The sequence below is a fragment of the Haliotis rubra genome, unplaced genomic scaffold, assembly GCF_003918875.1.
Source record: "Haliotis rubra isolate DU_JTF1 unplaced genomic scaffold, ASM391887v1 Scf85, whole genome shotgun sequence".
Lineage (NCBI taxonomy): Eukaryota > Metazoa > Mollusca > Gastropoda > Lepetellida > Haliotidae > Haliotis > Haliotis rubra.
Genome location: NW_025767579.1, coordinates 1342962 through 1364908, shown reverse-complemented (window position 1 = coordinate 1364908; position 21947 = coordinate 1342962). Strand labels below are relative to the sequence as shown.

The window sequence follows — 21947 nt, the reverse complement described above, 5'->3', positions numbered from 1 at the left end:
TATTAAGGGCCATGTGAATAAAAACTATATAAAATTTGGTGTTGGAATTAATTAAGTTTCGCCGTTTGTTTCCTTTCGGTTGACCGTATTCTAGCCACGCGCTTATTCGAGGATTTACGGTACGTACTCGAAGTTCAACAGAGTTGTTAGGATAGGATCAACGTCCCCGCAACAATAGGATCTTCCTTTCCCCATTACAAAATGAATTAGATGAATGAATGTTATTTTACGCAACATGTATTCATGTTCCAACTACAGCGGTGTGTATATAATCCATTCGGAACTTGTGGTAAATTGCATGGGCGACGATCAACGCTGGCAGACAACGAATTGATTTCATTCACAATATTTTATTGACGATCGAAATGAAACATCAAAGTCAAGGAAAGTTACTCCATTTAGGGCATCAGGCTAAGGTATATACATATGAGTTACGGGGCGGTGGGGTAGCCTAGTGGTTAAAGCGTTCGCTCGTAACGCCGAAGACCCAGGTTCGATTCCCAACATGGGTACAATGTGTGAAGCCCATTTCTGGTGTGTAGCCTATATATCTGATATATTACTAGAAGCGGCGTAAAACTAAACTCACGCACATATGTTGCAGGCATACATTGGAACATTGGAATATGACAGCATCATCCTTTGCACAGAGAAGAGAAGTAAAACCAACCACAGCTATACGGCTAACGAAACTCGAACAGAGTACAAAAAGTACTTACGCGTGTGGCAAGCCATTTTCATATTTGTTATGAAATTACTGATATCTTAAGTTCCTTTTAAAATATTGGTGTAATATTTAAAGATAATAATAATATTTTCAAAGTTTATGAAGATGGCTTAAATTTATTTGTGATTTTAAAAATCAGTTACCGATATCCTAAAAAGATAGTTCATGACATCTCTAACTGTGACATAAGACATAGAGATAAAAGAGATTGACGAGTGTAAATGGCAGCCATGTTGGAAAATGATCGTCACTGTCTAATCCGACACCCTGTCTAAACCCTTTTTTTATTTCGGTCCCGTGGGGTGCCGGTTTCGACAGGTTTCACTGTATCTAATTTACAACTTATCAAGGATTTAAATCATTATTATATACTGATAATGTTACCTCAGAGACTGCTATTTCTATTAAGATCATCCGAACTCTCACTAGAGTAAATACGGGTTGGTGGGAACGAGTACCTCTTGAAGAAAGAATATGTTTAATGTGTGACCTACGTGTAATCGAAAACGAATATCATTTCTACAATAATGTCCTGTCTACAATAGCTCAAGAATAAGATATCTTCCATTGTATTACTTTTCAAACCACTATCAGGAAATGTAAAACTGTATTAACATCTCAAAATACTATCTTGCTCAACAATTGTGCTGAATTGATTAAAGGAATCACTGTGTAGAAGGAAAGTGTTTCTAAATGATTGATTACTGTGTTAAAGTAAATTTCTTGTCACCTTGTCATTGTTATTCAATTAATGTATGTTATTTTTGTATGTGCCCCGTGAAGGTCCGGGTTAAAATATTGATCTTCAGTAACCCATGCTTGTCGTAAGAGGCGACTAACGGGATCGGGTGGTCAGGCTCGCTGACTTGGTTGACACATGTCATCGGTTCCCTTTGCGTAGATCGATGCTCATGCTGTTGATCACTGGATTGTCTGGTCAAGACTCGATTATTTACAGACCGCCGCCGTATAGCTGGAATATTGCTGAGTGTGGCGTAAAACTAAACTCACTCACTCACTCATTTTTGTATGTGGGCGTTGGCCTTTATAGCGAAAATAAACTGTTCTAATTCATCTTTAACTGAATTCAAGATATGATCAATTGTGACCGTTGCTGGTAAAAAATCAAATCAATTATTTTGAAGATATCGGTACATCAGATTTTGGGATCTTTGATACAAGTAAAATGAGCGAGTGAGTTAAGATTTTAAGTCACATCGGCAATATTTCAGCCAAACTATGAACAAGTTTTGAATTCACCATAAATACATGTAAAGTATAAAAACCTGTCGACGAAGGACAGTAAAATCAACTAGAATATCACAGTATCAAGAAATACATCATCCCTTCAGCTGTCAGAAATATTTGACAATCTTGCCATAAATTAAAAGAACATACATACTACGATTAAAAATAATAGTAGGTTTAAATCTACCTTTAATGCTTTGGGACTTACGTAGGAATAAGTAAAATGAGAAAACGGTAAATGAATCATTGTGGTCCACCAAGAGGACGGAAAATATTTCACAGGTAACTTCAAATATTTCAGACTACAAATCCGATAATTCTTCCGGTTCGAAAATTGACGACGAAAGCTAGCCAAGGAGCTGGAAAACAAACGCCGAATGTCCATTGTGGAATATATGCTGGCATGAACTTATATCTATACAGCGGAAGTCGTGACCAGTAGCAACATTGGTTTGTTGGTTTGTTGTTTAACGCCGCACTCAGCAATATTCCAGCTATATGGCGGCGGACTGTATAAATATTCGAGTCTGGACCAGACAATCCCGTGAGCAACAGCATGCGCATCGGTCTCGTAATTAATTAATGGTATTTATATTTAATTGCAAGATCTCATGAGTTTAATTACTGATATCTTAAAACACATGCTTTTCAAATATATTTAAATCCTATACATGTATATCATTATCAATAAAGAAGAAGTTGACATCCATAATATTTTGTCTTATATATCATGTATCCAATTTAAGATATCGGTATTCTTTTCAAGACATCACAATTCATCCTTGACATGAATATTATTGTTTCTAAGATGCCTAGCGGTTAGAACAATCGAAAAAAACAAACATTATCAGACAATAAAGGTATAGTTTTTTGATGACGTAACAATTGAATGACGTTTTCCCGTCACTGCGCCATTCTAGTGTGCCCCCTCGTAATCGAATTATTTTACATTACGTCACAATGTAAGCGACGTCACGATGCATGTCAGCATTCGTGACCAACTCGTATTATTCCGGGACAAGCCAACATTACTGGTGGAAACATTACGTTTATGTTTTACGACGGTTAAAATGTGTCAATTCGACTCATAAGTTTTCAGCGACACGGTAACGTTCGCAATGTTTACATTCCCCGAATGCAATCGTGGAATGTCAATTGACTACTGAGCTTCATCTGGATGTACTGATCTAAACTTACGTTGGTAGTAGAAATGCGACGTTCATATTGCCCCATATGGTTTACGTTAATGACAGATGTAATTAAAATAATTCAGAGAAGATATTTAATCCGAACGTAAACAGTCATCAAACTGTTATCATTTCTTTTTTTCTGGTAACGTTCGTCTTAACGTAGGGGGGCAGACACATCAATAGAACAGCGCGCCAGTTAGCCCTGTGCGAGGAATCTTAATTTAGGTCACCGACACCGTCGTTTGTTTTCTGCCTTAAATTAATCGTAATTATCCTAAGTATTAAATTTAGCATCTTAGAAAAGATACCGTCCTCGTGCTTTAATTATAATAGTTCAGGGCAAAACTATACTTTATTACAAAACACATTGGGGTAGAGCGAACTTTATTTCCTAAATATAAAAATATATAAATAAAACAATCTGTATTTAAAGATTTGTTCAATTTAATTCACGTTATCTCTAATTTTTTTCAAGTCATTTTCAAAACAACTGAAGATATGATGAATTTCGCATTAAATGTTAAAACTTTGTTTGCCATACAAGCGAACATTATCAATATTTAAATCATTAAAGCACGGCTGAATAACATAAAAATAAACAAACATGAAGAATCGAGAATCCCCGATTATCCATTTTCACTTTGCCATATATCATAATAAACTGGATATACACCAAACGGATAATCGAGGGAAATAAAGACGCAATGTAGGCATAACCAAGTGCAGGTCATTGTATTTAGTGAACACCCTATTCTCATTACAACCAGGGGCGGTGGGGTAGTTTAGTGGTTAAAGCGTTGGCTCGTCACGCTGAAGACCCGGGTTCGAATCCCCACATGGGTACAATGTGTGAAGCCCATTTCTGGTGTCCCCCGCCGTGATATTGCTGGAATGTTGCTAAAAGCGGCGTAAAACCAAACTCAGTCAGTCATTACAGCCAGCCCGCGGCGAGCATGTGGTTTATCGAGGACATGTTTATCCGTGTGCCAGCTGATCATTGACTCGCATGCATGACGTATAAATAAAAACACCCAGTCCTCATTCATCACACATCAAACACAAACAATGACACGGCGCTGTCCTGGCAGTCAATCAACTAATGTCGACCTTTTAATCATTGCTCATGGCGGAAAATTACCAAACAAATGCGCTATATTTACAGAATGGACAATTAGCATTTGTACTTTGTATAAACTTCACAGCGTCCGACTCAGACCAACCCTCACCCTCCCAGATTTGTTCTTATATGAATACTTTATCACTAGATTAACTATAGACACATGTTCTCTAAGAATAGAGGCTGGATATGCGATTATATGCCATGGGCGGATCCAGGAATTTTGAAGGTGTGTGTGTGTGTGTGTGTGTGTGTGTGTGTGTGTGTGTGTGTGTGTGTGTGTGTGTGTGTGTGTGTGTGTGTGTGTGTGTGTGTGTGTGTGTGTGTGTGTGTGTAGGTGTGTGTGTGTGTCAAACACACACACACACACACACACCCTAACTTCGCCAAAGCAAAAAAAATCTTCAATGTGGTCTTAAGTCATTTTCAAGGGGGGGTCGAACCCCCGACCCCCTCTCTGGATCCGCCAATGTATATGCATACATATATTTTTCGATAAGGCGCGGCTAACGGGATCGATGGATGAGACATCAGTGGTTCTAGCTGCTTGTCATCGAATCACAGAAGAAACGCGTAGCTGCGCCATCCCCCTGACGCGCCAACGTACACATATAATTAGGGCTGTTGATGAACAGTATTCACACATCACGTACACAGTGCTAATTGTGCCACGTTTATATGGAATTTGTCTTAATCGTTCGTTTAAGCAGAGACCATATATCTATTATATGGTCTCTGGTTTAAGGTAATAAAACCACTGATGCCATTGAGATAAAATATTGATAAGCATGGCATAAATACATTATGCCTGTCTCACAACATAGGCCTAAACTCACCGATTATTTAGAAAAATGACTTTAGCAATCTGTCATATATCATTTTAAAATCAAAAGGAACAAAATACAATGTAACTTTACATGTGTCTAATATTTCAGCTAAGTTGATATCCCGTTAAAAATCAATCCGCATATTGTTAGGAAATACTTTGATTCATTCCAGTTTGAGATTTGAACAGAACAGATACATTATACTATTACTATCGTTGTTATTTTTTTTTTTTTCGGGGAGGAGCGGGTTATTTAACAAACGGTTTCACCATGAAGGAATAACTTGACAATAGGCACCGACCTCTCAACTCGCTCAAAGGTCATCTCTCATTGGTCATTACATACACGTATTTCCTTTTCTTGCCTAACGCCGTATAACAATGTTTGACAGTACAATGACACGACTAGGAAGAGAATTTACTATGACAATTTACGTGATCCGCTGACACAACATTGTGATTAAATGCATAATTGTAATATGGCCTGATTGTACAAAGTCAATATGTGCGGGTTTCAGGCCAATCAGATTGTCCTTTACAAAATATGCATGGCTTGGTTTTTACATCCGGGCTTCTGTATAGGTGATTATTGGAGTCGGCCATGTTGAATCACCAATAGTGTTTTGAGCTCCCTGTTTCTATGTCATTCAACTATTGTGCAAGTGATTGTGAACGTGCATTGTTGACGATGACGTATTGGACGTTGTTAAACCCGAAAGACGTAGCTGCCATTACCCTCAAGGTGTAGATTCGATTGTTGAGCTCGTCAATTGACGGGCTATCTTTCTACAGGTCAAAATGAAGTTTGGGGTCATGATAATCGCGTTTGCAGTTTCTCAACAAATTTGTAAGTACTCCTAATGAAGAACTAGTATTATTTCCCGAAAATACGGTCGCCTGTGTGTACATAGTACATTGGATTCATCAACGCCTAAAGCATGTGTGTTGTCGCCATTTAATGGCCTTTGCCTTGTTTCACACTGCCCATCCATTTCTGACGCTTTTTTCTGTTGTCATTTGTCAATAACATGCCATGATGTGATATCTCCCTTATGTGTACATATGTGTTAACGTCATGGTCATTTCAATAACTGGTGTATAACAAGCTATATTATACGCATACAGAAACATCGTTGCACATTATTACAAAGGATGAAAGTCCTGAAATAGATTTTTATCTCCCAATGAATGGCCACATTGTTCTTGTTGACGAAACAAGTTATAGTACAGTACTAACCGACAGTAAGTAATAGACAATGTTATTGAGAAGTTTTGACGCCCCTAATTGGAAAGAGTTCCTTCTGTTCCCCCAACCCTAAACCTAACCCTAACTTAAATTTTGGACTTTGTCATTTTGTGAGTTGTCTAGTAATTGTTGTGTCAAGTTTTGTTAATAATTTTAGTATATTTATAACTATTATTTGGGATGGGGAAACGGGAGGAACTCTTGCCCCCCTAATCATTGATTTGTTTGCTGATTTTTTTAGCTGTTTATTTCCTTGGTTTGTTTGTTTACGGAAATGTTGTCTTGTAAGTGAAGTTTGTGAGCATGGTATGACTGCAGTTGGAAAGAATTTGTCAGTAGGGCTTAAAAAAGCAATATATTTATAAATTATGAGACATATTTAATATTTTGTTTTATATGTTATTAACATGTGTGCAGTGTATGCAAACAGATAACTTATTTAAGGAATAGACTCATAAGAAATGCTGCAAAAATGAACGTTATTAAACATGAAGAAATCTCAACAAAGATTTGCTGTTCACAAAGCTTATTTAAGCTGAAATAATTTAATAGTTTTCTTTAAATATTATGTTGAGTAGATGTTGTAACTGATGTAAAAGTTACTTACACATTGGGTCTCCTCAATCACAAAAGATTGAATTGTGAGCACATTTGAATCGGGAAATAACCTTGCCTGGTTTAATAAGTTGGGAAAAATTTCTGCCTGTAACCCCCATATTTTGTTTTAATGATTCTGTTGCTAAGAACATATGCCTACGGTTTTTATATAAAACCTAAACCCTAACCCCTCGAAATAATCCTAAAAATAGAATACATTTCAAGCAGGGGTTACGGGTAGAACTCTTACTATAAGCTGAAAATAAATAGGAAAAAAAATATGATTAAACCATCTTTAGGGAGCCAGGTGGCATGTTGGTCAAATGTTCTTGTGTAGTGTGTTAAACATCTATGTAGTTGTAGGGAATGAAAATAGTAAAGCATCACAGTCAATGAGAATTTGAAATATGTTCTGAAACTTTCTAAATTCTGAAACTTTCTAAAAATGGGATATACTGATCGTTAATGTGTGTTTTGAGTCATGATTATTTGTTTTGCAACTCCTGTGTGTTCTAATAATGAAATTAAGCCCATTTCTGGTGTCCCCAGCCGTGATATTGCTGGAATATTGCTAAAAGCTCCGTAAAACTAAACTCACTCACTCACTCACTCTAATAATGAAAACAATGACAGCCATACTATGATCTTATGTTCTCATGTTTTCTCATTGCTAGTTTGTCGTTGTTTTATGAAAGAACAGTTCTTATCTTATAGACAAATTGCATTCACAAAACATGAGGTAATACCAACTATTCCTTAGATCATTTAATATGTAAGATATTTTCTGTCTCAAGATTGAAGTACTGAATTGCCGGTTTGGGGAGGTTCATTTGATACCTAAATTAAAAGTTTGCCTAATTATGTATGTTTTCAATTATGAAATCTTAAGGCAGCATATTTCTAACAGTCCTTAAAATACATTAGAATTTGGGCAGTTTGGCAAGGACAAAAGGACTAGTTGTAATTTCTGTGACTGCAGTTTTATATGAAAATAACTCTTTAATTAAAGGATGGTGCTTTGCGTTTTTGTTTTCTCACTGAATGTAAGGGGAACAACCCTTGATTGTACAGTTCCAAATGCTTTGAGGAATTACTAACACATGTAAGGACGTTTATTATTTATGATACAGCAAATAGGTTCACAAAAGCTATCCTAAATGTCTTTATTATGTTTTTTTATTGTATTTGAAAAAAAAATAACATGGACATATTCCTCATGTTGTATAGAAAAATAATATTAACTTCAACTGTAAATAATTTTATCAGAGTAAGTGGTATTTGTTGGGTTACTTTTCAACTCTTCGGTTAGTGACACACCTGACGTTCTGACATATCCAGGGATTTACATGGACTCCTGTATTTGAGGGTCCCTGGGACTCATACTCTTAATTTTCAGGGGTCCCAGACACTTAAATATTATACTTAGATATTGTGTATCATGATCATCACATTGTTACAGTAATTAAATTGCAAATACTACCATAACCCAGCTAGTAGCAAACTTATTGTCACTTGATTGGAATTTTTACAAAAAGTACTTAGATTTTTTCTGAGTCTTTGTGGACGCGCTAATAAATTTTATTGTGTCTGTTGTCAAATTTTATGAGTATAGGACACAGGAATTCGCGTCCTGTAAATCCCTGATATCTACTTTGATATCTGTATATCACAGTGGCTTGTCGTGAACCAGATATGACAAGAAGTGTATCTGGCTGTTGGGGCTTAATGACTAAAAAGTAATGATACATGAATGATAAGTAATTAGTAACTTGCAAATACTGTACCACAGTGCTTCTGTACAACTTATAGCGGCATGGTAGCCTAGTGGTTAAAGCACTCGCTCGTCAAGCCTGGGTTCGATTCCCCAAATGGGTACAGTGTGTGAAGCTCATTTCTGTTGTTCCCTGGCCTTATATGGCTGGAATATTGCTAGAAGTGGCAGAAAACCTGACTCACTCACTGTTCACTTTAAACTTGCTCCTCTTGACATAGTAAGTCCATAACAAATATGCCATGACCCTGTCACATCCCTGTGTCATGACCGACAGATTCTGTAGGCCATTTACATGTATATACTTTTATTACTATCATTAATCCTGGGTGTGTATGTTACAGGCGCAGTGGACAGTGAGACCGAGACGACGGGTCGGAAGTGTGCCAAGTACAACCATGAGTGCACCGGTGATGACTGCCCCACGGAAGAGATCTGCCAGGATCCCAAGGGAGTCACCAAGGTTTCCTTCTGTTACGCCTCCTGGATAAACAACACCAATGAGATTCAACTGGTGATGAAAGGCTGCTGGCTTAATGACTTGAGTTGTACGGGACTTTCTAAATGTGTCCGAACACACACCGTGAAGCATGTGGACTTTTGTTGTTGTGATGGGGACATGTGTAACCGAGAGATTGAGGCGAATCCTATTGAGCAACTTCCCATCACGACTACCAGTGAACCAGGCATTGTTAGGAAAACGGGAGATGAACAGTTATTACGAACTATAATGTATTCAATTGTACCAATCATTGGCGTTTGTTTCATCGTGGTGGTTGTATTCTGGATGTGGCGGCGACATCAACGCAACATCTACATGTACCATCAACAGCTGCCAACGGTCGACCCAATTTCGGCGACGCCATCAGAAATAGCCTTGTGCCCACTTCAGCTGATAGAGCTGAGGGCGAGGGGAAGGTTCGGCTCTGTGTGGAAGGCGCAGCTACATAACGAAAACGTAGCTGTGAAGATCTTCCCTCTACAAGACAAACACTCATGGATGACCGAACAAGAGATCTACAATTTGCCGCAGATGAACCATGAAAATGTACTGCACTTCATGGCAGCTGAGAAAAGGGGAGATAATTTAAACATTGAGCTGTGGCTCATCACCGAGTTCCATGAAAAAGGTTCCTTGTGTGATTGCCTGAAGGGACGTGTGTTGACATGGAGTGATTTGTGCAAGATTGCTGAAGGAATGGCAAGAGGCCTCGCCTACCTCCATGATGAAATCCCGACCAACAAGGGAAATGATGCCAAACCAGCCATTGCTCATCGGGATTTCAAGAGCAAAAATGTTTTGTTGAAAAATGATTTGACTGCTTGCATTGCTGACTTTGGCCTTGCTCTTAAATTCGAGCCAGGCAAAAATCCCGGAGAAACCCATGGTCTGGTGAGTAAGAAGGGAGAATTGTGGGATTTCTTTGTTACATCCCTTGGGCACGCCAGAAAGTTGTAATGATTGTGGGTTCAAATTGTACCCAGGAAGGTCTGGGTTAGAATTGGTCTTCAGGAACCCATGCTTGTTTTATGAAGCGACTAATGGGATTCGGATGGTTAGGCTCGCTGACTTGGTTGACACATGTCATCGTATCCCAACTGCGTATCGATAGTTATGTTGTTGATTGTTATTGGATTGTCTGGTCCAGACTCGATTATTTACAGACCGCCGCCATATAGCTGGAATATTGCTGAGTGCAGCGTTATACAACGAACCAAGAACCAAGGGTTCAAACTGGTTCCATGTTTGTCAGCTTCATGCCCATGCTTGCTGGTTTCACCAATGTGGTAAATGTCTGAGACATGCATCAACTACATGTGATGGAAATTGTTGGGTTCAGAGCTACAGATAACTATTTGGGTCGAGTTATGTACTCACTTGTGTTCATCTCAATTGGGTATTTTGTCATTTTCCATTAATTGTAAAAATATAATAAAGTTTAAATGTTATTTATATTTGATCTGTAATAGGAGAAACGATAAGAAAGACTGCAAGTCACAAGTGTTGAAATAGTACCTATCAATGTACCTCAGTTATTTTATCTATGCACGGGTACTCAAGATTTTTATGGGTTTTTTTTTTCATTTTCACATTTACTAACCAATAGTAAAAGTATTATTATATTATGATGCTTCCCCACCCAATCAATGTTTCACATAAGGTATTTATGGCATTGGACATCATGGTATGCTGTCCATTATGGTCACAAATTCTGTTTCTCAAAGTGTCTACCGTATATATGTCAGGGTAGAGACAGCGTTGAGTAGAGATTGCGATCGGAGTCTCTACTGGTAGAATCTCCGATCCTACTAGTAGAGATTGCAATCATAGTCTCTACTGGTAGAGACTACGATTATATGGAATAACCTATGCAAGCAAGTATAATAAGTGGGGATAATGTTTTCCTATTATTTGCCAGTTATAATTGAACTTATTTATTGTTATCTTGTTAACTTTATTTGTTAAGTCTGTTTGAGAGTAAGGTATTTTGTTTTGGTTTTTTGAGTGGAGTCCAAATTTGGCAGCTTGGTCTCATGATGTTACAAACCATTTTTATTTTTTATTTTGATATTGTTTACAGTGAGGTGTTAAATGTTTGTTATCTAAGTCTCAGTTAAAAGTAGGAAGTTCATTCAGATGTATTTCAAAACTTATGATCAGTAATTGTTATAAAAAAACTGCTTTCCAAAGAGGTGGGGAAATGACCAGGTGGGGATATGGCAGATGGGGTAATGTCCTGGTGGGGAATTGCCCTACAGCTATCCTCCAAAAAATGCCGACATGCCAAGACACCTATAGCTTATAACAACAAACCAATTCTGTATTTCCTGGAGCAGTGTTACAATAAGTGTTATATCTGAATAAAATGCATAGTACTGTTCAGAAAAAGTGTCTTTGTTGTTTACCCAAAGATCACTCGGAGTTTCTACCAGTTGAAGACGATTGCAGCTTCTACTAGTAGGATCGGAGTTTCTACCAGTTGAATTGGAAAATGTACTGGTAGAATCTCCGATTCAACCAGTAGAGACTACGATTACAATCTCTACTAGTAGGATCGGAGATTCTACCAGTAGAGACTCCGATCGCAGTCTCTACTGGTAGAGACTCCGATCGCAATCTCTACTGGTAGAATCTCCGATTCTGCCAGATCGCAGTCTCTACCCTGACATATACTTTGTTGAAAACCCTAGATAAATCCTAGTAGTTTCTTCATTAGCCTCTGCCTCGGCTTGCTGACCATGACAACTTAACGATGTGGTTAAACCAATGTTGCCATTGCTTTCTTGTATTGCATAAGTCATTTCCCCTGCTTGGGATATCAACTGGATCAAACTTGCTTACTGTCATAGCTTGATGCTTGTAATGTCCATCACTGCAAACAACAAACAAACACCAGCTTCAATCAGATGTTTTTGTTAAAGGTTGCCATGTATGGTTTCAGGTGGGCACCAGACGTTACATGGCCCCTGAGATCCTCGAGGGAGCCATTTGTTTCAACAGGGATGCATTTCTCAGGATTGACATGTATGCATGTGGCCTGGTTCTGTGGGAGCTCATGGCCCGGTGCAATGTTGTAGGAGGTAGGTTTCTGTTACCGTTGTGTGAGGGGAAGGGGGACCTGGTGGTAATAATAATCTCATGACATTGCATGCCCATTGGTACCTTCCGGAAATGGAAATGACCTTACGTGCTACATTGCACCAATAGTGATGACATACATGGTGATGTTTAGGATAGGTGTCACATGCAATCACATGTGTTCATGGAAGCAGCCATTTGATCATACAAAAGTAGGATTTAAAAAACTAGGATTCAACAGGGAGTAGGGGTGGAAATAACTTTAAAATTCCTAGTGTACTCTGGTACAGTGGCACATGTAAAATCACTTGCCCTGATAATTCTTCCACTATACCGGCCGATTTTCTTGTTTATTTTTTAAATAAACAACATAATTAACATTGGAAAGTCAACTGGAAACCGGTACAGCGTGACATACAAATTTGCTAGCCAGACAGAAAAAACCACTAGACTTGGGCGTCGGGAAATGGGTTATTTCCACCCCTGGGGAGCTTGTGAAAAATGGAATCTTCATAATCTAATATATCCCTGGCTAGGTGGGTGAAAAAATTGAAACAAATAATAGGGTAGCCGAGCAGTTAAGAAATAGCTTGTCACGCGGAAGACCAGGGTTGGAGGTCCCTATTTGAAGTCAATTTCTGGTCTCCTGTTGTGAAATGGGAATACTGGTAGAAGTGATGTAAACCCTCTCTCACTCATTCCCACTTGAGACACACATGCTCAAGTGGAATACTGTTTAAGTGGAGTTAAACCAAACTGACTCCTCCCGGTCATATCAATCACCGATTTGTTCATATGGCTCGGAACCCGTGAAGATCCAGGTCAGAATTGATCTTCAGTAACCCATTCTTGTCGTAAAAGGTGACTAAAGGGATCGGGTGGTCAGGCTCACTGACTTGGTTGACACATGTCATAGGTTCCCAATTGCGTAGATCGATGCTCATGCTGTTGATCACTGGATTGTCTGGTCCAGACTCGATTATTTACAGACCGCCGCCATATAGCTGGAGTATTGCTGAGAGCGGCGTAAAACTAACCTCACTCATTCATATGGCTCGGATAGTGTAAGTGAGGTGTTAAACGACGACAAGACAAAACTGACTGAGCTAGTGCAAATTTCCATCCCTAAAGAATAGTGAGATCAATGCAGTGCTTCTGTCTGTAATTACCGATATCATGATTAGAAGTGGTAGCCGCCTTTAGCTCAGTGTTTGAAAACTTGAAAGAGCTTTTCAAGCCATTGTAATAACAGTGTTAGTGTTTTGGATGCTGAAGGATGTTTTGATCAGGGCTCTGTATTAATTGGAGGGTCAGTGAAATAATCTATTTACTGAGTAAATTTGGGGTTTGTATCAGGAACATGAGGGTGGGGGTAAAGTGGATACGTTGTTATTTTTTTGTCATTACCAAACTGTCTAATGTGAAACTCTGTTTCATGTCTTTCTGTTGAAATGTGTAGGTAAAGGAGGGTTTTAAGTTCCAGTGTTTTCATGTAGTTGATTTTAAAGGCATCCTAATGGATCAAGCAGTCAGGACCTCTGATTTGGAAGATCACAAGTCTGGTGATCATGATATTGATCTGGTGAGGACTTGCTTTTTTAAGGGCAACTGTCTTTTTGCTGGAATATTGCTGAGTATGTCATGAAACAAAAAGAGCTGGTGAGGTAGCTTAGTGGTTAAAGCAAGGTACATGTATGGGTTATGAGACTTTTATCTTGTTGGAAGAAACAATGGTTGCTTACCCTTCTTTCACTCACTCACTGACTGACTTGCAGAGGTGGATGAGTACCAGTTGCCATATGAAGAGGAAATAGGTCCTCATCCCAGCCTAGAGGAGATGCAGGACCTGGTCGTCTTGAGGAAAGTCCGACCTGTCATCAAGGACATCTGGCACACACATCCAGTAAGTTGCTTTACAACGAATCAGATCACGTGGGTGAGGTACACATCCAGTAAGTGGCTTTATAATGGATCGTAGCATGTGGGTGAGGTACACATCCAGTAAGTGATTTTATAACGGATCGTAGCATGTGGGCATGGCACACATCCAGTATGTGACTTTATTATGAATCGGAACATGTGGGTGAGGCACACATCCAGTAAGTGGCTTTATAACGAATCAGAACATGTGGGTGAGATGCTGCGAAGTTTTATTACCCACAAGACTGGAATATTGCTAAACACTGTGGTGTTACTTCTTGGCATATTGGAGTGCGGCGTAAAACTAAACTCACTCACTCTCTCACTCTTGGCATATTGCAGTGAAAGTGAGCACTTCATTTTGGAAGTCTAATTTGTGATTATGAATAATATTAAAACAGTCATGGCAGCTTTTCTCAAGTCCTGATGTCAAAACAGAGTTGGCCAAAATAACACATGCTTTTAAACACTACCCTTTCTGACTTATGATTATACAAAGAAAGGTACCTACCATTTTATATACATGTGAAACAGACTTTAAAGCAGGTTGATCTACATCTTGAGGATATTACTGGGTGTACAGCAACCTTCACAGTGAGCTGGGAATGATAATGTTTTAATATGGGATGTACAAGTTTTATACAAAATGAAACATATCTAGTATAATGTCAAGTTCTGTTTTACATATTTCAAAAATATTTATGCCAACCTTTTAGAGTAACGAGTCTGAGATTCCAGTCTGAAAGTTTAGTAAATGGAAACACCAGGTGAAGCTGTTAGGAGTACTATGGTACATGTCATCCCTCTTGAATATGTGACAACTACAAAATACATAACACTGAGGAAAGGTTACTTTAGTTTCAGCATACTTGAGGTATAATTTGTTAAATAATACATGTATGATTCATTTCCTTAATGTTCACCACTGTAGCTCAGAATAAAGACCGTTTAGTGTCCATTGTTTAGCACCTGTTTAAATATATCATCTAATTATATCTATTTATGTCTGCTAGAGATTGTTGATATTTGTCTTTGCAGGGCGTTGCTCAGCTAATCTGTACAATAGAAGAATGTTGGGATCACGATGCTGAAGCTCGATTATCAGCAGCAGGCGTGTGGAGGAACGTATTGCCGTTTTGGCTCGTACCGTGAACATTTCTACCTCTACCAATCACCTCGTTCCTTCTGTAGCCATCATAGGTACAGAGGAAGATATGCCTGCCAAAGACTCAAGTATCTAACTTTTTGAAGCATCTAAGATGATACGGGTGTGCCAAAACATGCGCCTTGGATGGAAGGCGAACTGGAGAGAGACCAGAAAGGAAGTGACAGGGGTGAAAGTCCTTGGATTGTGGGTAATCCAGTGAAAGAATTTAATCCCAAAAGTGCTGGGTCGACTTGATGCAGTTGAAGCTGGCAGGTTTAGTGCTGTGTGGATAAAATCGGACCGTGGTCTTAACTGTGGGTCGTTGGCCATTGACATCGTGGGCAATTATCCATTTAATCACTGGATCATGAATTTGACTGTGACTTAGTCTGCAGCCAGTCGTCAGAGGAGGGCTGAGGCCAGCCTTTGTCATGACTTCATTAGGTTGAAGGACTATGTGGAGATTTCCTTTTCATCAAGAGTGTTGGCCAATTTTTGAAAAGTAGTGAATCCAAACGTAACAAAATATGACATTGAGAAAATCATGTCAAAGTATTGACATCATCAGGTGAAGGAGAGCAAGCTACAAGTTCATCAATTATGTCTGTGTCAAGCTTCAGGCATGAGCCTTCTCAAATTTTCAAAGTAAGGACTTGTCACAGTGAAGGATACAAAATCTCAGTTATCACAAGTAAAATCTGAGTATATCCTTGCCATGAAAATGTCTCAAATACAATGTGATGTACGTTACATTTTGAAAACCTTGTCAATGTGAGTCCATTTCCCTACAGACTTTTTGGAAACACTTTGGAAATCACCTTAATGACAAATGTTGTTGAAACTCCCAATTAACCCTACCTTGATGATCAATAATGACGTGCTTGAGGACATACGATCAATATTGATGGGCTTACAGCTGTAACAGGGAGACATGATGACCGTGTTAACCCCTTCCAGGTGGGACTGCTGATGCTGTGGTCAGCTAGAATGTACCTTGATGAGACATCAACTGGGCAGGGGTTAATACCGAGTTGATCGTTCAAGTGCCATACTCCAGTGATGCTGTAGATGAATGCTGTTACCATTGGATACTGCTGTTGACTAGTGTATCAGAGATACCGGTACTGTTGCACTGGCTAGGACATTGCAGTCTGGACAACTATATAGTGCTGCTATTTGGGAGCCCTTTTTGAGGCAATCGCTGACCATACCCATGAGGAACTGCAGTCAGTATGAGGAATGAAATATAACATTATGCTCCCTAAGCCACTGGTCTGTGTAGTTAAACATTCTGGTTTAGTGAGCTCAGCAAATCATGATTCTTATGTTGAGTCTCTGATCGAAGGGAGAAGTCACTGAATGTCAAGGTTTGTGCTAGTAGAGAAAAATGAGAACTTGTTCTCGGACACTTTGAATGATTTCTTAATTTCTCGCCAACATTAACCTGGTATTTTGAGTTTTCATATGAAAATGATTCCATTTGGGCATTTACACTACTCAAGGGAACTTAGAGAACACTTGATTCTACATTAAGCTTGTCATGGCATGGCAGCCTTTACATACGATAATAGTCGTATGAAAAGATTAAATGTTCTCAGAGTTGTTTTGAGCATGTATTGTTTATTAAAGGCGTTGATATGGTTTAGGCTCAGTGGAGATACTAGCTGCAGTTTCTTATGGAGTAGGGTTAAGTGCTCCTAATGCCATCAGGGAATTTCCTTGATTACTGTTTTCCGTGGTCATTGTGTGTACAAAGTAGAATTATGTGCATCTTTAACCTACAGAATGCTGAGTCGATACTTTGTTTCAGGAGTAATTATTTTAATATGAACTGTCTATAGCTTGAGTTTTCCTATACACTCATAACCTTACATGTGTACATTTTAAGAAATGTATGATGAAATCTATACAATGAAATATTAATCAAGACAAATTCAGCTCTTCCTTCCGTCAGCAACTTAGGGTTTCCTTTATATGCCTGGATGGTTGTGTAGCATTGGTTGTCACATTAGGATTTTTTAATCTGTTGGTTTTATTCATTTTATGTATTTTTTTAGTCTTTTGAGTGTGCAACTAAAATGGCAGAACCTTGGATGATACACTTGAGAGAACTGTCATATTGAACAGGGACCATCTCAAAAGTTGTTTCTGACATTTGGTCAAAGAAATGTAATTGGAAACAATCGTAGATATTTCTGAAAGTGACCGAACAAGATTTTTGTGAAGTTTCTGCTAGTTCTTGCCCTGTTTTGGTAAATGGATATAACTTTTGAGAAGGCCCCCTTACATATTTTGTAAATCTTGTACATATCTTCATGAAATGTGTGTAGATGGGGAGACTCTGTATGGAGGAACTGTTCATGCCGTAATTATTGTAGTGATACAAATGAACAAAATGTTTGTCAGGTTTTAGGGGGCACAATAACAACTTGAAATTGGATACTTTTAAAGTAAAAAATATTTATATAATTTTTAATAATCTATTACTTTTAATGATGTAACTGGTGTACAGATGATAGGAGGGTTATACATACATGTAACCTGTTATGCAGGTATTACTGTCTGGTGTCTAATGTCTGTATTCTGTGATAGAAATTGAATTTTATTGAAAGTTATGTTTTTAATTGGAGACGAAGAACAAACATAAAATTTTAAAGTTTGTTTCTATATTTTGAGTGTTTGTATTATTGGAATAATTATGGTAAGTTCTGTGTGGGCCTGAAAAGCACAGAATGCACATCTTGATTTTCAAGTTATTGTGTCCTTGTGAAATAGTTGTATAAAGTAATTATTCAGAACTTAACATTTTTAACATTTGGGGGTGATTTTGAAATTATTTGAAACTGTTACCTACATAGTAATTATTCCATTTTCCAAAATCACAGTCTGAAATCATGATGTGTTTTGAAAATGCTTTTCTGTATAGCAGATCCTGAAGTGAATTGTGAAACTAGGATATACATTTCGAGTGCTAGAATTCCTCTCAACTTTTTGTATGGATATGTCTGTGTCTGTCACTCTGGGTATGTTGTGAACTGGTGTCTTGTTCTATAGCAGTGTTTTCTGAAGACGAAAAACATCCAATCAGGTTTAGCAAAACTTTAAACAAACAATGAATTATATGCATTTCTTTCATGACTAATTGTTAGTGGGACTAGATGTTCAGATCCTCCTACAACATGTGTTACACTTGTTCAACTTTATGATGTTGTTTTGCATACAAACCTTGTCGTTCAGGTTTTCGAGAGGAAATACATCAATATTTTGATGACCATATTATGTAAGGTCCCGTGTTTCCTCAAAAGCTATTCTAAGAAAATCTTACTCTGTCGAAGAGGATGGACTGAAATATGTGTTTGTTGCAGTAGTAACAGTTCTACTTTAAATAGATAACTTTGTACATACGCCGTGAGTAGGTTCATGTGCAGTATATGTATAGCAGATACACATACACGGGAACTTGTTTTCTTTAGTTTTGTATCAGTTGGCTTAAGTTAAACTTTGTTGTCAAAATTATTACAAACTACTAAAGTCTTAATATTTATTTTGGGACAAAAAATCTTAATGATGCATTTTGTGAGTATCATAATACTGAGTGGTTTGAAGTCACTAGTTTTATGAAATAACTGGAACAGTTTCTTAGTTTTGTTCTTTTTAAAGTCAGAGGGTAACAACAGAATCTATTAAATCTGAAATAAGAACTACATATGCATCTTGCACAGATGATTTTTTGTTGAATTTGTCTAGTGATTTCAAGCAATGAGAACATGTAATTCTCTACGGCTTTAACTGTTTATCAGGCACTTGATGGGTATTAATTGTCAATTATTCTTGGCACTGGTTTATTACAAGTTAACAGGTTTCATTACTTTCTTTTTAAACAACTTTTGTCTTTCTATTTGGGAGCAAATTTGATGTGTTAGTCCTTGTTTACTGCCTCGTTCCTGAAGAATTTTTTGTTAAAATGTAGATTTGTTGAAGGAAAATACTATTGGCTTGGCACACATTCTCTTTTGACTAATACTAGTTAATTGTGCGAAAAATGTAATATGTGCTTGACAAACAGTTAAAGGATATTGAGTTCATTTTAAACTCTCATGGCATCAAACTGCTTTTATAAGCCATATCAAAATCAATTGTAATGAAAGTATTTATGCATTTTTATTGTAAGACCAATCTGGTTAGTCTTGTGTTGATTTAAGATGATCATGTTTGTAGGGATTACACAGTGCGATGTGTGTATACTTTGTGTGACTTAATGTATATACAGGTAGGATTACTGATTGTCTGCATGGCATCCTTGTTTGATGTAACTAGTGCACAAATAGGATATCAGGCATTGTATTTGTGACGGATGTATTGCAGAGTTTGCACTTTGTCGTTCATGATAGTCTTGAACTGGCAAACATGAAAGCACCTACATGCTTCCAACAGTTGAACAGTTATCTTTTCCTTGTAGCCCGAATGTATGAAAGGTCATCTACGCTGAGGTCCTGGCCTGCTTGGCTGTTTAAACACCTTATCTGATTTCAAACTTGCTTGTCTGAACTATGATTATGAAACAAAACTAAATTTGTTACGGTTCTAGTTTTATTATCGATATGTCTGTTATTAGAACCCCTTTTACTTCCATTTCTTTGCTACCTCAAAATACTGAAAGTTCATTTCTGACACTGTAAAATTAACTGATAAATTGTTGAATTTTTCAGTAAAAGTTAACCCCCCTCCCTCACTACCTTATCCCTGCGATCAAAACTACCGGAGAGAAGGCCACTCCTCGCCCAGCTCCTGTCTGTTGTCACATATCTACGTCCAATATCAGCACAGTCAGCAGATATGAAGTGAAACATCTCAGTTTTAAGCTGTCTTTACAACCTCAACATTGACCCAACCCCTACCTCCTATGCAGCTCTTGCACAATGTTACTGCACAATTTGTATTTCTAGGAATAAATGACTACCCTCAGACCTGCCAACATGGCTGAATGTTCAAGGGACCTGCAGGGTTGTGACACTGTGCTTAAGAGATACAAAGAAAGACTATTTTGAATTAAATTTCTGAAACGTTTTTAAGATTAAGCTGCAGATAACCCTCCAGGTGTATGTACATTCCAGGTGTCCCCTGTCGTGGTGTCTCGGTATCAGGTAACTGTTTACAGCTGCTTGATGACATATCAAGGTTGAGAGAAGATGTTGGGAGACTGGGCTCCGTCTCCAACGACTTCCTCCATAGGTGCTTTCATGTTAGCATTGTTTGAAACTGTTATTTAAGCCAGTTCCCTCGGGTTCAACACAAGGTACAATTGAAACTCAGGAACATGTTTATTCAGATTTTAGATTTAAATTATGATCTTTGAAGTGTGAATACTGTGCTCTCTTCCCAATCCCCGCGATTGCATGGTGTCCCATGCCAAGTCACATGACATAAATGGTCCCTCGCTGCAAAACGTCATTGACAAGTGTGTTTAACCCTTTCAGAGATACCTTTTGTTCACAGTTAAGCTGCTTTAGTAGCCTCAGTATGAAGGGTTAAGATTTATCAATGCAGGTGGAAGCAGAACAAACTGGATATATATCAGAAATAATATATTGTATTGAGTATGCCCTGTCATAATGTTTGCGTGTGTCCTTCACCTTAAATCATGATAGGAAATTAAACGAGTAGTGACAAACTGTTTGACAAATGGCCTCCATGGCTCTTCTACCTCATTTTCTAATATATATTATGCATGTGTACTGGCTGTTCTTGGCTTTCCTACCACATAAGAAAATGTCATATTTGTTTTATCAAGTATATAGATTTCCAACATGAATATCTTATGATAAGTCACACCCCCATCCCTGTGACTTTTGCTATAACCTCATTGAAAAGTATTTATCACGAACTTGAAAAATAGTTGATTGTAATTTGTTTTTTTTTACTGTTCCAGTAATGTTTCTTTATCCATGATCATACCAAATGCCCTAGATTATTTTCTGATTAGGAAAATTGGTAATATGGACATCTTGTTATCAAAGTTCATTGTGTAGTTGATGTTTTTCTGACTGGCTTTGAATTACTAAATCTGACTTTATAAATTCAAAATATGTATTTTATGGGGATTTCTGTTATCTGATATGATGGTTAGGGTTTATTTGAGGTTTGTTGTACTGTTAGTTCAGCTGAATCTATTACATATAAGTTTAAAGGAAAATCTGTTTGGAGTGTTATGTTTTCACACCAGTAAATTGAGCTAGGAGAGACCTCCAAATATTGATGATACTTGATGAAACAAATATTTCTGTACGTCCAGATTATTCCTGAAGGGACCTGTTGGCAGATGACAGGAAATATGGTGTTTTCTCCATTGTTATTTGTCAATCTAGACTAGAGCGTAGGGAGGCAATATAGAACACTCATTTTAAACAAACTTGTTATGGAATTGTTTTGATGGAAATCAAAATTGCTATTTGATATCATTGTATGATGTAAGTGTTTTGTCTTCTACAACAATGGATGTGCTTATCTAGTCTTGAGTAACAGTGTCATACATAAACTGTCCGTGGTATGTTTATTGCCCTTCGTACGGCTTCAGAGGG

At 37.9% G+C, this 21947-nt stretch overlaps 1 protein-coding gene across 1 annotated transcript; it reads left to right on the top strand.

The window, feature by feature from the left end:
* Positions 1-5696: 5696 nt before the first annotated feature.
* LOC124262722 (activin receptor type-2B-like) lies at positions 5697-20014 on the top strand. Its single transcript, XM_046697261.1, is given in 6 exon segments — positions 5697-5955; positions 9067-10115; positions 12166-12304; positions 14078-14205; positions 15261-15335; positions 15338-20014. Coding segments are annotated over 6 exon segments (1566 nt in total). The 5' UTR covers positions 5697-5906; the 3' UTR covers positions 15464-20014.
* Positions 20015-21947: the final 1933 nt, after the last annotated feature.